This window comes from Onychomys torridus, chromosome 4 (assembly GCF_903995425.1).
Source record: "Onychomys torridus chromosome 4, mOncTor1.1, whole genome shotgun sequence".
Taxonomy (NCBI): domain Eukaryota; kingdom Metazoa; phylum Chordata; class Mammalia; order Rodentia; family Cricetidae; genus Onychomys; species Onychomys torridus.
The window spans coordinates 130,994,871-131,011,707 of NC_050446.1; the positions used below are offsets into that span (position 1 = coordinate 130,994,871).

General features: G+C 48.3%; 2 protein-coding genes across 3 annotated transcripts in view; one reads left to right on the forward strand and one right to left on the reverse strand.

Moving 5' to 3' along the window:
• The first annotated feature begins 675 nt into the window (after positions 1–675).
• Positions 676–16,837, forward strand: part of Rtf2 (replication termination factor 2) — a 31,219-nt gene continuing 15,057 nt past the window's right edge. For both annotated transcript variants that reach the window (XM_036185997.1, XM_036185998.1), the window contains exons 1-5: positions 676–834; positions 5,695–5,789; positions 6,469–6,562; positions 7,439–7,578; positions 7,999–8,077. In XM_036185997.1, coding sequence (XP_036041890.1) covers positions 766–834; positions 5,695–5,789; positions 6,469–6,562; positions 7,439–7,578; positions 7,999–8,077 — 477 coding nt within the window. In that variant the 5' untranslated portion in view covers positions 676–765. The remainder of the gene's footprint in view (positions 835–5,694; positions 5,790–6,468; positions 6,563–7,438; positions 7,579–7,998; positions 8,078–16,837) is intronic.
• LOC118582867 (beta-1,3-galactosyl-O-glycosyl-glycoprotein beta-1,6-N-acetylglucosaminyltransferase 7-like) lies at positions 11,823–15,615 on the reverse strand. Its single transcript, XM_036185996.1, has 3 exons — positions 14,646–15,615; positions 13,618–13,713; positions 11,823–12,046 (listed from the first exon to the last, which is right to left on the reverse strand). The coding sequence occupies exons 1-3, from the start codon at positions 15,613–15,615 to the stop codon at positions 11,823–11,825; spliced, it is 1,290 nt and encodes a 429-aa protein (XP_036041889.1).

Below are 16,837 nucleotides of genomic sequence, written 5' to 3' on the forward strand. Positions count from 1 at the left end.
CTGACACAATGGGCTGGGTAGCTAAGCTTAGGTTGTTGTTGACACTGGAGTCCCAGGATTTTGCATTTAAAAATCTGGATACAGGATGGAGAGATGGTTCAGTGGCTAAGAGTGTTTGCTGTCCTTTGAGTGGACACTGGTTTGGTTCCCAGCACCCCAGCAGCTCACAGCCATCTCCACAACTCCAGTCCCGGGGAGATCCAACACCTTCTCCTGGCCTCCACCGCACCTGTCTCACATGGTATACATACCCACATGCAGACCCACACAATTTTTTTTTTTAAGTCTGTACTTAAAACACAGGAAATCTAGCTGAAGAGACAGGTACTGTCCATCTCATCCTTAGTCTTACAGCAGAGCTGTACCTGGTCTGCAAAATGCTCACGGGGAACGCAGGTCTCGGGGCCAGCGCCGCAGGTGTTCCCTAGTGCTCTGGCCTCACTTAGCATTCCCCACCTTCCCACATCCAGGAAAGGTCCCCGGACCCACTAGGAAAAAGAAGGGACTGTACAGCCGGAAGTGGACGCACTCCCAAGGAAGCGCCAGCGTACGGCCCCGAAGCCACGCCCAACTCCGGGCAACGTTCCCATAGCAACCGCCGCTGATCAAGGTCTTCGCGAATCTCACCAAGCGGCCCCGCCCCCGTTTTGCGACACGACTGCCGCATGCATCATCAAGGAGCGCCGGAAGTGGCTAGGGTTTTGGCAGAGACCCCGGAAGCAGCGGCCTCCAGTTTTTGCTGCGGCTTCTGACTCCGGCCTTGGGATGGGTTGCGACGGAGGAACAATCCCCAAGAGGCACGAGCTGGTGAAGGGACCGAAGAAGGTCGAGAAGGTCAGTGGGTACCGTGGGCGGCAGGGCGCTGGATAAAGTGTGAACCGATGCTTAAGACGGGTTTACTGTTTGCAGTCACTGGACAGTACTTTTAGACTGGGGTATCCTCCCAACAGACACGGTGTTGATGATGTGTAAACATCAATTCTCAAAAAGACAGAGGCTGGAGAGCTAGTGAGTGGTCCATCCAGGACTGGGACCAGATCTGCAGTTAGCGACGACCGTATTAATAGGTGCTCGTGTGTTTTTGTTTTGTTTTTGAGACAGGTTCTCACTAGGTGTCCCTGGCTGTCTGGAAATCCTGCGACTGCCTGCTGAAAGATGGGATAAAGGCGTGGGCCTCCATGCTTGGTACTTTATGTATGTAAAAAGTGCTTTTGCCGGGCGGTGGTGGCGCACGCCTTTAATCCCAGCACTCGGGAGGCAGAGGCAGGCGGATCTCTGTGAGTTCGAGGCCAGCCTGGTCTACCAAGTGAGTTCCAGGAAAGGCACAAAACTACACAGAGAAACCCTGTCTCGAAACACACACACACACACACACACACACACACACACACACACACACAAAGTGTTTTTATTTTTAGTTATGTTTGTGTGTGTACATACACGTGAGTGTGGTACCCAAGGAAGCCAGAAAAAGGAATTGGAAACCCTGGAGCTAGAGTTATAGATTTTTGTGAACCATCAAACTTGGCCGTTAGAAACTCTGGTCTTTTGGAAGGACAGAACAAAGACTTAACCACTGAGCTGTTTCTCCAGTGAGCATTGTGTATATTAAAAAGTCTCCCTGGACTGTCCCCTTATTTTGTGAAGTCAGACCCTTATTAAACTATTTCAGCACTGAGCACACAGAATTGGTGGTTGGTCCCGGTTGGGATCCCCCCAGACTGGAGCTCCTGTTGGTGGAAGCACAATTTCTGGCACAATGAATATTTTGAGTAAATGAGTGAACAATCTCTAAATCTTTTGTTGTTGTTGTTGTTGTTGTTGTTTTGTTTTGTTTTTTTGTTTTTGAGACAGGGTTTCTCCGTGCAACATTCCTGGCTGTCCTGAAACTTGCTCTGTAGCCCAGGCTGGGCTCGAACTCAGAGATCCTCCTGCCTCTTCCTCCCAAGTGCTGAGATTAAAGACGTGCGCCAACACTGCCCAGCTGGGTCTCTAAATCTTACAAGACATTGAGCAAAGTGTATAGTCCTACACTAATGGCCAGGAAATTGAATCCAGGGAATTAACATTACTGAAGTCATGTAGTCTGTAGTTGTTGACACAGTCGCCATCACAGAGAGGGTCATGTTTTCTGATCTAGCGTTCAGAGAACTTTGGGGTGGGCGTGAGTCCCATCCAGTATTGATGTTTGAGACACTGCAGTAGCTTCCTGTCACATTCCTGGATCCTGTATGAATAGACCGCTGCTCTTCTCTCTGCCTGCATCTGCCCTCCTTAGCTCTTACATTCTGTTCTAGATAATGTAGGCCTTGTCCTATCATCCTGAACATTCCTCACTCACAGTGACATCATTACTTTTTCGTTCAGTCCTTATTAGGGGGGAGGGGGCTGCTTGAGACATTCTTTTGCTGTTAGCTCAGGCTTGCCAAGACTATGTGGTTCTCCTGCCCCAGCCATCCGATTGTTGGGATTACAGTGTGAGCTGCTTGGCTCTTTCCCTCATGTCTTCACTCACCCATCATCCCAATCAACTGCAGCTGGGGCTCTTCCCTTGAAGTCACTCTCTAGCCCCTCTCCCCCTCTGCTGCTTTATTATTATCACTTTTTTTTTTTTTTTTTTTTTGGTTTTTCGAGACATGGTTTCTTTGTGTAGCTTTGCACCTTTCCTGGAACTCACACTGTAGACCAGGCTGGCCTCGAACTCACAGAGATCTGCCTGCCTCTGCCTCCCGAGTGCTAGGATTAAAAAAGGCTTTGCGCCACCACTGCCCGGCTGCTTTATTATTTTTTTAATGATGCCTGTCATTGTGACTATTGATGGTATATCTCACTCCCATGTGGACTGGGGTCCTTGCATGTCTAATTTGTGTAGCCTCTATGATGTTTCTGCATGTAATAGGCATCCAATGAACATGTTTTGAAAGTGAAGCTAGAGTGCCCTTGGACCATGCCAACATGTCACAGTCCAGTGTGAATAAATTGCTTTTGTTGCCCTGTGCCCAGGACTGATAAGGAATAGTGTAACAAAGGACTTGGCAAAACAAAAAAGTGATCTCAGAAGGGTAAAGAAAAGAAAGGTTGATCAGGAAGGGTGGTTTTATTAACCCCATTCATACAAGTACTTATTAAATGCCCCTTGTGTATGCTGTTCGGCCCTGAGGGCAAAGCAGAGAATAGAGTAGGCTGTCCCTTCTAGAGCTTCCATCTCAAATGCCCATTATGAAGTAATAATATAGATATGGGGCAGGGGATCTGCCTCTGCCTTGACACACACCTCCTGAGTCCCATGGAAGTATCACTTGTTCTAAGTGAGATGTGTGATGACGACTTTTTCTTTTTTAATTTGAAATAAGGTCTCACTATGTAGTCCTGACTGTCTAGAACTCTCTGTAGATCAGGCTGGCTTCAAACTAATAGAAATCCCCCTGCCTCTGCCTCAAATGCTGGGGTTAAAGTTGTGTGCCACCACACCAGCTCCTGGTGACTTGAGCTCCTCGTTGGGGCTTAATCATCAGAATGACAAACTCATGCTTAGAAGCTTTACACTTGTTTGTCTTTCTGTCTGTCTGTCTTTCTTTCTTTCTTTCTTTCTTTCTTTCTTTCTTTCTTTCTTCCTTCCTTCCTTCCTTCCTTCCTTCCTTCTTTCCTTCCTTCCTTCCTTCCTTCCTTCCTTCCTTCCTTCCTTCCTTCCTTTCTTTTTTTTTAGCTGAGGATCGAACCCCAGGCCTCTACCACTGAGCTAAATCCCCAAACCCCTGTTTTTCTTTTTTAATATTTATTTACTATTTTATGTGTATACACATGAGTTTACATGCACCATGTGTGTGCAGGAACCCAAGCAGGCCAGAAGAGGGAATTAGAATCCCCTGGACTGGAATTGTGAGCTGCCTGACATGGTTATTGGGAACCAAAACCAGGTCTACTTCAAGAGCAGTAATGCTCTTAAACGTTGAGACATCTCTCCGGCCATGAAATTTGCCACGTCTCCCTTCATATTCCCGGAAGAAATGTTGTGTTCTATAAGGCGTTAATTTACTGTAAAATACATTAGGGTTGATGTTTGTGGCTGGAGCTAGATCAGAGATGGAGCACCTCTTAGTGTGTACAAAGTGGTTCACTCCCTCCACTCCCCAATTCTGGTTTTTGTTTGTTTTGTTTTGTTTTGTTTTGTTTTGTTTTAGCCTGTCCTGGACTAGCTCTGTAGACCTGGCTGGCCTTGAACTCACAGAGATCCACCTGCTTCTGCCTCCCGAGTGCTGGGATTACAGGTGTGGGCCACCACCACCCCCCAGCTTCCAATTCTGTTTTTATAATGCTTACACACACAGTTTAATGGTGTGATATGATTACTTTGTGTGTGTCAGGTATTGGTGGGTCTTTATTTAACAAAGTGTTAGTTTAAAACCTTTTTGAAATTTGTGTTATGTGCTGTATATGTGGAGGTCAGAAAACAACTTTTGGAAGCTGGCTCTCTCATTCCACTGTGGGTTCCAGGGGTCAGATCAAACTTGGGTGTTTTGTTTGTTTGTTTGTTTCACCTTTGAGACATCTCACCTGCCCTCATTTTAAAAAACTTTTTAAAGTCCTAAGTTCATATATCATTATTTTATTTATTTATTATTTTTTATTAACATACTTATTACACTGGAGATTGAACCAAGGGCTTTGTGTATATTAGACAAATGTCCTGCCACTATCTGCATTCTCCACATCCCAGCCATTTTCGTGTTTTCTTTTTGTAATTTTATGGGGGTTTTGGTTTTGGTTTTTTTTGTTGTTGTTGTTGCTGGGTTTTTTTGTTTTTGTTTTTTTGTTGTTGTTGTTTTGTTTTGTTTTGTTTTGAGACAGGGTCTCTCTGTGTATTCTTGGCTGTCCTGGAACTTGCTCTGTAGATCAGTACAGCCTCAAACTCAGAGATCTGCCTGTCTCTGCCTCCCCAGTGCTGGCATAAAACTATGTGCCAGCACTGCCCAGCTCTTTTTATAATTTTTAAAATACATTTATTTGTTTCATTGTGGGCTGTGGCACATGAATGGCACCCAGGTGGAGAATAGTTCTCTCCTTTCCATATGGGTCCCAGGGACAAACTTGGGTCCTCAGATATGGAGGCAAGTGCCAGTGCCTCTGAGCTGTCTCTCTGGCTCCATTGTTTTCTTTTAGAAGCAGCATCTTGTTGGGCTATCCAGGCTGTCCCCAGACTTTATTCTCCTGCCTCAGACTCTCTAGTAGAGGGATTCTTATGGTCACTACAGCTCCTAGGTGTTGATTTAAAAATTAGCAACATCACAGTGTGTGTTGGTTACTTTTCTGTCGCTGTGATAAAATGCCATGACCAAGGCAGCGGAATGAAGGGTTTATTTTGGCTTTTGCATGCTGAGGGAGAGTCCATGGCAGCCAGTGGCAGAGCAGGAAGCTGACTGATGACATTTTCATCTACACACAGGAAGCAGAAAGAGTGAACAAGAAGTGGGGCAAAGGTTCCTCCAAGTTCAGCTTCAGGGCTGTGCTTCCTACAGCAAGGCTACACCTCCTAGGTTTCATAACTCCCCAAACAGCGCCACCCAGTGGGATCAAGTGTTCACGCACGGGAGCCTGTGATGGACATTTCTCGTTCAGACCACCACCCACAGTATGGCATTAGATATATTTCACATGTGAAAGGACCAGAAGGACTGTGTGTCTTGTCTTTTTTAGGTTGACAAAGATGCTGAACTGGTGGCCCAGTGGAACTATTGTACTCTAAGTCAGGAAATCCTGAGGCGCCCAATCGTTGCCTGTGAACTTGGCAGGTATGGATCCTTTACTTAGTAAAGACGAGTTGATTCTGTTGATTTTGAAGGAAATGTTGAGGTACTTGATGGCTACCTAGGAGCTCTCCTAAGCAGATTTGTGGGGAAGGTGACCCTGTGTCTGGACCTCGCTCTGCACCTTCTCCCTCAGTTTGGTTACACTCAGGAGCAATAGTAACCGTTGAGATATAAACCTGAAGCATGAGGCGGCCATGAGTACTGCTGAGCAGCAGGGAGTTGGAGAACTGGAGAGGGCATGCCCTGCCCAAAGCGGGGAGGTGGGGGGTGCTGCTACTCACTTCTAGCCAGTTCCTACAACTGAAACATGGGGCCTGGTGCTTATGAATTTCCTGATCTTTATTTTTGAAGAACAGGGGGAAGTTGAGGTGGGGTTACACCTGCTCTGTACTCTGCAGCAGTTGAGGTGGTGTTACACCTTCTCTGTGTGCTCTGCAGCAGTTGAGACGGGGTTACACCTGCTCTGTACTCTGCAGCAGTTGAGGTGGGGTTACACCTGCTCTGTACTCTGCAGCAGTTAAGGCAGGGTTACAGTTGTTTTTAGCAGCACAGGATGTTGTTAGCACATGTGGGTAACTTTAGTTATGTACAGTTCTCCCCCACCCTCCGTTTTGTTTTCTGAAATCATTGCTGTTGTATAAACTGGTCCTTACTCTTGTAGACTGTATAACAAAGACGCTGTCATCGAGTTTCTGTTGGACAAATCTGCTGAAAAGGCTCTGGGGAAGGCAGCCTCACACATTCGAAGCATCAAGGTAGGACAAGGGACATGGGTGAGCTCTGGGGACCTCGGTGAGTGAGGTCACTGTAGTAAGATTTGTGTGTTAGAGGCTGAATTCAGCAATGGCTGATGGCTCGGTGGAAGTACTTGACGCCTCCCCGATGGTGCAAACCTGGGCTCCTTCCTGGGGCCCACATGGTGGAAGGAGAGAAGCAACCCAAGAGGTTGGTCTCTGACCTCTACAGGTGTGGTGTAAAAACATAAGGCACTAAAGTAAATACACAAATAAACATGAAATTCTTTTTTTAAAGTTGGATTCAGGGGCGGGGAGAATGATTATTGGATAAAAAGCTTGATAGGCAAGCATGAGGACTTGAGTTCAAATCTCCAGCACCCAGGTAAAAAGCGAGGTGTGGTGACATGTGCCTGGGACCTCAGCACTGGGGAAGTGAGACAGGAGGCTCTTGGAGGCTCACTGGACAGCTAGTCTTGTTGAACTGCCCAGTGCCAGCGTCACTTAGACTTTCTGAGAAAGTAAGTTAGAGAGAGAGAGGAAGACATCTGGCTGGTTGCAGTAGCTCACGCTGGCTGGTAGGATATGCAGGAGAGGTGGAGGCAGGAGGATCACGAGGAAGACAGCTGACATTGATCAGGCCAGACACACACACACACACACATGAGCACAAGCATACACAAAAGTGAAAAGATTACATGCCTAATGTTGAAGTGGTCTGTCTTAGATTCGTTCAGCTTACATTCTTCTCTCTCTGGTGATATCAAAATGATGGGCATTTCATAGAAGTCACTCCTCCTCCCAGGCCAGGCTGGCCATGCTGCTGACCTGCAGAGCCCCCTGTGGGTCGGGTCACTGAGTTCATTTCACATCAGCATTATTAATGGTTCTCCACAGAATGTGACAGAACTCAGGCTTTCTGACAACCCTGCCTGGGAAGGAGATAAAGGAAACACCAAGGGCGACAAGCATGACGATCTCCAGCGAGCGCGGTTCATCTGCCCTGTAGTTGGCCTGGAGATGAATGGCCGGCACAGGTGAGTGGTGACAGTGGCTGATGTGACCCTGGTCTCACTGGGTTTCTCCGTGCTGTCCTAGGGCTGGGGTAGGCCTTGTGTGAAATAGTGCCTGGTTACGGTGGCCTCCTCCAGAAACCATCTGTGCACTCTGCCCACTCAGTTACTCAGCTCCGTGGCCCTGCTCAGCTCCGTGGCCCTGCTCAGCTCTATGGCCCTGCTCTGTGCCATGGCCCTGCTCAGCTCTGTTGCCCTGCTCAGCTCTGTGGCCCTGCTCTGTGCCATGGCCCTGCTCAGCTCCGTGGCCCTGTTCTGTGCCATGGCCCTGCTCTGTGCTGTGGCCCTGCTCAGCTCCGTGGCCCTGCTCTGTGCTGTGGCTACATGCTGCATTCACACTGGTCTCAGTCTGGCTCAAGCTGTTCTCCCTTGGTCCCTTTCCAGGTTTTGCTTCCTTCGATGCTGTGGTTGTGTGTTTTCGGAACGCGCCTTGAAAGAGATAAAAGCTGAAGTTTGCCACACGGTGAGTTCCCACCTCACTCCATTTGTTCCTTCTTGACAGCTGAGGGAGTGGTTTCAGCATCTTTCCCTCTGTCCTTCAAATCCTAAGTTCTGTGTGAAAGCATCCAGCAAGTTGCCTCTTCTTCCATGGCTCCACCATTGCAGGCCAGACTCAAACACTGCACACCCTGGCCACTTTCTTCCGGGCTGAGTTCTTTCTGCTCCAAACTGCCTCACTTGCTCTGCAGATCCTTCTCATCACTGAGTACCTTGTCACCCCTCTGATCTCAGCATCACAGAATTGTGTCTATGTGTCAGTCTCCCCACTGGAGTGTGTGCTTTTGAGGGCAGGGACCAAGTGTATTGTCCTTTGATCTCTAGGCCATGCCTTGAGTAAGTGATCACATGAGAGTGTTCCTGCAGACCGTCCTGACCCATCCAAAGGCAGTGTAATGACTTGGCACTTGCAGGTGGTGCTGCCCCAGGCCACACCTTCTTTGAATTCCTCTGGTTCTTATTTTCATGGGATTTAGTGTGATGTAGAGAGAAGCCACGCATGACTGTATTCAGTGAATGTCGGTGTGCTTAGGCCTCTCGTGGATTGTGCCCTCTGTCGGTGGCTTTTCGTGAGCAATTGTCCTGGCAGCTCCTGTCCTACCCTTTACTGGTGGGATGTCCTAAAGGAAAAGACCCGCCAAAGTCCTGTCCTTGGGGATCCCCCTCCTGCCAGGGAGACCATCACAGAAGTGAGTGTATCGATGTGCTTAGAAGGGAGAACACAAAGCTCTGTAGTCAAAGCAGAGTGTTGACTGGAGCAGTGGGCAGGGAAGGTGTCTTGAAGCTTTGAATTCAGAGCTAAAGGGCACAAAGGCACTTACAAAACTTGGACAGGAGCAGGAGACTTCGCTGATTCCAGGGGCAGTAAGTGTGGCCAGGGACAAGACAGGAGCATAGATGGAGTTACAGTTAGTCACCTCATTCAGAACTGGGGGTCACCTTGGTGTTCAAGGATCTTAGTCTAAGATGGTAGAAAGCCACCTTAAAGTGGGTCCAGATGTTCTTTGGATTAAAGTGCACATTCCACAAAAGCCCTGAATGATCCTTCCTGTGCAGCATTCCGGGAGCTGATGGGTGATGAAGTCAGTGTGCTGGGCTGTGGCTGACTCATCTTCATGACGTGCACAAGTGTCACATCAGGCTTTCTTTTTTTAAAAATGACGTCCTTGGGTGTTACCTGCCTAATGCAGCTGGTGGTATGTATGAGTGAGTGACAGTGTCTGGAGAAGGCACATCACGTGCTTCTGGCTTGGACTTCAACAGCGGGCTGGGGCACAGTTTAATCTGCAAGACTGCATGATAGAACATCCCAGCACTGGACAGGCCACGCCCACGAGGCAGGACTCCCATTTACCCCTCCTCCCCTCGTCTGCCTTGTGCTATTAGAGACTGACACTGAGACCTGACTCTTCATAAATGATAAAAATCCGCTTGACATTCTGGAGTCTGGGAAGTCCAAGTAAGGTGCCAGTGTCTTAATGTGGAGGGTGTTGACCTGGGTATGTGTGTAATGGTGAGCGTCAGGGTGAGCATCATGAACAAGCCTGGGTTCAAAGGTCATGAGCATCAAGTGTCAGCAAAGCTCCTTTCCTGCAGACAGAACTCTTGCCCTTCCCCCTTGGACACTCTACCAGATCCTCTGTTTGAAACAAGGCTATGCTCCAGTGTGCAGAAAGACCTTGTCCTTTATAAGGAACACTCACCCGTGACATTAGCATTAATTACTTCCTGAGGCTCTGTGACCCAAACACCTGCCACCAGGCCCTGCCTCCCAGCACTGCCACACTGGGGACTGATTTGCCAACTGGGGAACTTTGAGGAACACATCCCTGTGGTGTGTCAGTGTTGAGAGCCTGGCATGTAGCAGTTTGGCCTGGGAAAACAGCATCTCTCTGGGCCCCAGTGTCCAATGTGTAAAGTGAAGGAGTTAGAACTCGGAGCCTTCCTTTTAGATCCAAACATTCCAGATAAGAAGTAAGTAAGGCAATAAATGGAGTCAGGTTGTTAACAGGGACCAGACTTCAAGTGTGAAGTTTCCTAACGAGTACATTGGTAGAAGGTTGGATCAGTACGGGAACCATCCCTAGGTACCAAGTGCCCAGCAGAGAATCCCAGCTGGGCAGTTCTTCCCTCCTATCCTCCCTTGACTTGAGGGAAGGAAAGAGAGTCTCCCTTGGGAAGTTTTTATGGGTCAGACCTGCAACTTGTCCCTGGAGCATCTCACATTCCACTGGTTAGAACCCAGTCACGTGATGACACTTCACTTCAAGGAGCCTTCGAAAAGGAGTCTGAGACACTCACACACCATACACACAGTAATACTGAAATAAACACTCAGAAGCTCCAGCTCACTTTGGTCACACTGCATAACATGGTGTGTACTTTGCCTTCAGAGAACGGCACCCAGAGAAGAGCAGGGGCTAGTTATCCAGTAACCAGATAACTAGCCAGAATACCGGTTGTGTTCCTCCTGTGTGTCTCATGTCTTGTAGTAAGCACACTGCCATCTAAGAGGTCAAGGGTAGCTTAACATTTTCAGTACAGTAAGGGGAAATGCTTTAATCTTACATATGTCACTTAAAGTTGATTTATAGTTGTCTGCCTTTAAGATCTCTCATTCTATTCTCACTTTCCAGGCCACATCACCGGGTGTGATCTCATCTCTGTGTGGGGAAGCCTTAGTTTACTTACAGTGCTGAAATTTGATTTTTAGAGTGTGTGTTAGTTTCCTTTCCTGGGCTCCTACTTTAAAAAAAAAAAAAAAAAAAAAAAAAAATTTCCAGGCTGGAGAGATGCTCAGTGGTTAAGAGCACTGGTTGTCCTTGCAGAGGACCTGAGTTCAAGTCCCTGCACTACATGGTGTCTGACAACCATTTGTAACTCCAGTTCCATGGACATGTAGTACACATCTACACATGCAGGCAAAGCATTCATACACATAAGACAGGTGAACATGTCAGTCTTTATGCCACCGAGGACACTGTATATATACAAGGAAGAGTGTATATGTCAGTTTCCCTAACAGTGGCAGTAGAAGAGTTGGGGAAGATCTGCATCTGCCACCAGGATGGCTAAGGCCAGGGTTTTGGCTGTTTGTCACATGAATTAACTAACTTTACAAACTAATTAAAAGTCAAGAGTGGCTTCTCCATCTCTCTCCACATTCTTCTGTGGTGATGGCATGTACCAGTGTGGGCCATCCGACATGGCAGGAAGAAGAAGAAGACAGACCAAGACTATATAGACTCCAGGCAGCTCTTAGCTGTGTTCCTACTGTGGAATAATTCTTTTTACCCAGAGAAGGAATCCCCTAGATGTTTTTCTGGAATTTTCTAGAACGAAGTTGTGCTGTTCTTACCCGACAGGGACAACTCTAGAGAAGCATGGCTTCCTTATGGGTGGGGCTTTGTGCTGTCCTCCAGCCTCTTACACAGGGTCTCCAGGCCCTCAGAACAAGGCTGCCTGATGGTTACTCCACCGTGAACTGGGTTCATCAAGTGGAGAGATTCAGCCTTCAGCAGCTGCTCACTGAAGCACTGGGCATTCCAGGTGTTGATTTGCAGTCCCCAGCCACAGCCCCAGGCATTTTCCTCTTGTGATCTCTTCCTGCCTAGAGTCAGGAGTACAGTCTGGCCAGGAGCTGGTGTCTGTGTTCATGTTTGAACTAATTCGCATCCAGGAGTTGAAACGGTGCCTGGCAAAAGTGTCCCTTAGTGGTGGGGTTGACTGCTGAAGTGTGTTTCCCTGGGAAATTGCCAGTGTGGCTCTGTGGGGACTTCCGCCTGCCGTAGGGCTTTGAGTCTGTGCCGCCTCTCTAGGCATGCCACCACCAGTGGGTCTGTTGACGGCTCAAACTTGGCAAACAAAGTCTGCGATTGGACAAGCCAAGGCAGGTCTCCCAGGCCGTAGACACAAGTGTCTTGGGCATCCTGGCCTGTGGAAAGAAACAGAAATTTAACTGCCCACTCCCCACCAGTTCATTCCTGGTACAAGTAAGTGGTGTACACCTCCACCAGTGTCGGCTGGAGGGCTCCTGCACAGAGTTCAAGATTCGTAGCATCCTGTAACTGTGAGCCGTCTCCAAGGCTGGATTTTGAGTTTATAAGGAAGGGAATTTCACCTTTGGGCTAGTATTTGGGGGGCGTTCTAAATGGCAAGAGCCACTAAATAGTGCTGCTATTTAGAATAAATAGTGCCCAGGAGCATGGAGGCTCCTGCCTGTAAATCACAACACTTGGGGGGCTGAAGCAGAGGAATTGCCATGAGTTTGGGGGTAGAGTTAGTACCAGGCCAGTCTGGACCGAATGAGCCTTGGGTCTGATTCCTATTTTAATTACTTACACTTGTACCAAGCTTTACTCAGAAGAACTAATAAAAAGAGTTGATGACTTTCTATGCTAGACCTTCCTGTTGAACTACCCGCAGCCAAGGAGAAGCCTGAAAGGTCATGGAGTTAGAATCTGAAAGCTGTGTAGTGTGGCCACTCACCTATAATCAGCAGCACTTGGAGGCTGAGGCAGGAGAATCATGAGTTTAAGGCTAGCCTAGCTACACAGCAAAAAGCTGTGTCAAAAGAAAGAGATGAAAAGGGTCTGGTGGTGTAGCTCAGGAGGATGAGGGTCTTTGTGAGAGAGAGAAAGGGAGGGAGAGGGCCTGCCGTAGCTGTCACTAGCTCCTTACTGCATTACACTGTCTACCTTTAAAAAACAACCAGACCAAAGTGTTCTAACCAGGCATGGTGGCATATGCTTTTAATCCCAGGAGGTAGAGATAGGCAGGTCTCTGAGCTCCAGGCAGGCTAGCCTGGTCTACACAGTGAGAGTCTATCTCCCCACTCTCTGACTGGCACTGTCGGGACAACTTTATTTACTCATCTTTTAGCTACTTGGGCATCAGACTTGGCACCCCCACCCCCTTATAACTTGTTTATTTTAGGTCAGTCTTAAATAGGGAGAATGGGGGAACCTGGCTTGTTTTGTGTGTCTGGTTTACTGTCCTAATCAGAGTCCGTACCCAAGTGCAGTGTTTAAAGGGAGGATGTCCTTGTGTGGTAGCTGGTACTGTGGTTAGGAAGCTGCTTGTGGACAAATGGCAGTGCCCAAAAGGGGTGCTGTGCTGTGCTACAGGCCCCCTCGATAGTCAGCCTGTGTGGCCTGTGACTTGTCTCCAACATAAGTACACACCCCACTTATGCGGACTCTGCACTGACTATCTGTTCACTGACCATCTGTTCACTCCTTAGCATTGTGCAGTGACGTAATGATTCCCCCAAAGCTGTCTACACTCCTTTCCTTCTGTGACTCAGACCTCTGGGACACCAGAAAGTGGGAGAATTCATGGTTCCTGGGAGAGAATCTACCAGAGCAAACCAGAAAGGCACTTCTGCAGCAAGAGCTCCCCAAGAGCTGCTTGGGTGCCCTGAGCCCTGCGTGAACCAGACATGATGGCACAAATCTTTAATTCCAGCGCTCCACACGCAGGTGCAGGCTGCTGTTGAGTCTTTACCTGTACATCCCTTGTGACCATTTCCTTCCTCCATTCTCTGTTTAGTGGCTCGAATGTTTCCTTCCCAGACAGCATCTGGTGTGGCACCTGGAGCGTCTGAGGGAGAGACAAAATCAGGGTACACTGCAGAATGCACCTCCGGCTGTGTGGTGTCAGCTCTACACTGCCATTGCCCTTCCTGGGATGAGGTCACTGGGAGGAAAAATCTGTGCAGTGCATGTCAGGGCATTGTGGTGACGAAGGCCAGTGTCCCCAGAGCCCTGCACTGCACTTTCCGCCCTTTGAGAGTGTCTCTCAGAACTCACTGGATGTGTGTAAAGTGCCCTCAGGACTGTGCTGTGGCTCTGGGCTGTTTTCCTCTAACAGCCCTTGTAGGTAATGTGGGAACAAAGCTTGCTGCAGTAAGTATGAAAGATCATAGAATGGTCCAAGACCATTTCTGCCAGGTCCCTGTTTACAAGAGTGTTATCTACTGATGGATGTAGGCAACCATGCTTGAAGTAGCACTCTTTGAAGGAACCAGCTGGCTTTTCTCGAACATGATTTAATAAATGCGTTGCCATAGACATTAGTCTTCATATTTGGCGCACGGGGCGGGGGGTGTTTCTTTTTCTATTTTCTAGTTAAGAACTCACTCTGTAGCCCAGGCTGTATTGTGCAGCAGCCCCCTGCCTCAACTTCCCAAGAACTGTGACGGACAGATGTGAGCCCTTAGCACAATGCTGGGCTGTAGTGACTATCCAGTAACATTACCAAGTGAATGAAAAATAGTGCAGATTTTTCCAAACATTTATGCCCATGATATCCAGAAGGTTCTACTGGAGGAGACAGAATGAGCCATGTCCATGTTAATGGGAACGTGACAGAACTGTCTCCCTAACTCCACCCCTTGAACCAGAGGCCACCCTGGTCTCCAGGTGGAGGCCTTGTGAGATGCAGGCCCTGTAGGAAGCCACAGCAAGACAGTAAAGAGTCAGCCCCTGCTGCCTTCTTCCCTGAGCAGCACCCACACTGTGGAGTTAGCTTACCTGTCAGCCGGTTCAGGGTCACCCAGTAGTGCTGCTCTGGGCTCTGGATGTCTTTGGACCACTGGAGCATGTCTTTTGCACGGGGATCAGTCAGGATGAACCCTACAAACTTTCTCGTAAGTGCGTAATAAGCGCTTCCTGAGTAAACCGTTAGGTTATGGGGTGGTTTTTGTTTGAACCTTATATTTGGAGATATGTAGGTATTTTCTTCAGGGTTAGGCTCAGGGGGCCTTTGGCCTGTCTTGGGTCTGGTGTTTGGGGGTTGGATCATCATAGGAGTGATGTTTTTACCCTTCCACTTGGTTCTGATGTAGTGAATAATTTCTTTGTTGGTTTTGATTGGGAATTCCTGTCCACAGAGATTCATAACATATTGCCACTCAGGTGTGGAGTGGACGAGGTCTCTCATGCAGTTAATCTCTGCCTGCAGCCTCCTAGGGCCATCATGAGCCATCTTCTGTGTCTTTGATGAAATAAAGACGTTTTCAAAACAGTTTACGAAGGTTTGCATGGCACTCTTAAACTTCTTTGGGGCCTTTTCATCAATGTGGACACAGTAGACATTCTGAGGTGCGTAAATTGCTCTGAGAAGCCGCACAAACATGGCCAGCTCCTTATGAACACTTATAACATACGCCAAAGAGAAGTTCCCCTCTTCTGCAGACAGGGGTCTGGTTATGAAATGCAGCCCCTGGGCCATCCTGGAACAGTTTCTGGATGTGTGCAAAAGAGCAAGTATTTCAGAATTGTGAGGGGGTTTGCAGAATTGTGCAATTTGGGGGGCTGCCTTTTTCCCTTCAAATAAAGCTGAGCACAGTTCATCTGGATAGAAGCCACATTCCACCACGGCCAGGGGGGTGGGCTCCTCCTCAGCCTCCTCGGGACCTGGGTTCCGTGAGTAAAGAAAGATGAAGGCGCAGATCACTCCGCATGCCGCAAGTCCAGCCTTTGGGGTCCGGAGCTGGCTCATGCTTTGAGCTCTCAGTGCCTTCCCATCACCACAGCTTGAGATGGTTTCCTTTCAGTTTCCTGCAGGAACAATAGAGAACATTTAGAGTAGGGTAACGCTCCCCACAACTCCCCTGAAGCACATTAACCGTATCTTCTTAAGTACATCACCTGGGGCTAGGGATGCCAGCTCAGTGGGCAGAGTGTCTGCCTGGCATACATGAGGCCCAGGGCTCCATCCCCAGCACTGCATGAGCCAGGTGTGGTGTTGCATGTTTGTTATCTCTGCACTGGAGGGTGGGGACAGGAAGGGCAGACGTTCAGGGTCATCCTTGGCTACACAGCAAGTTCAAGTGATCCATAGATGACTAGGTAGGTAGATAGGCAGATGGGGAATGCCATTTGAACAGACCTTGGTTTATTGGGTGCTTTCTTTCTTTTTTGTAGAAGGGTTTGTTATGTTATCCAAGCTGACCTTGAACTCATGGATTTAAGATCTCAGGCTCCCAAGTCACTGACCTGCAGGTGCCTGCAGCACACCTGGGTGTAATCTGAAACTAGTACCACATCAGGGCAAGTTTCACCCTATGATTCCTTATGCCCCAGAAAGCCATCTGTCTTTCTACCCCATCCTGCAACAGCCATGTGTGTGTCTCTGTGTCCCTGGAGCCTGTGATGTGCTATAAGTGGACTCATGCAATGGATTGGGGGTGGGTGTGCCTTTCCTAGTTAGGATAAGGACCCGGAGAGTCTGCCTCCTCACTGCAGTTTCCATTCGTTCTTTATCATTGCTGAGTGATGCTCCATCCTGTAGTTGTGCTCAATTTATTTGTTCAGCTGTTGATGGACTCCTTTGCCATTTTCAACTTCTCATTATTACAAAAAAAAAGCACTGTGCACGAGTCTGAGAAGACAGATGTTTTTGTCTGTCTCAAAGGAATGTGATGGTGAAATGGCTGCCTCGCATGTTGGGTGGATAGCCACACTCTGGGCTTTGCCCGGCAGGACAGCTGCAGGGAGAGAGGCTACACTGCAGTTGTCAGTACTCCATTTCCATCGGAACCATCCTAATTGGCTTGCAAGGGGCAATTCCCTGCGGTCTCACCGTGCGTCCCTGATGACTGTCACTGCTGAGCACACACTCATGAGTTATTCCCCTGTATTTACACCTTTCCCCATTATATTGAGTCCGAATCTTTCCATAAAGGATTGGAAGGACAAATTAAGAGAGAGTTTGTGGCTAC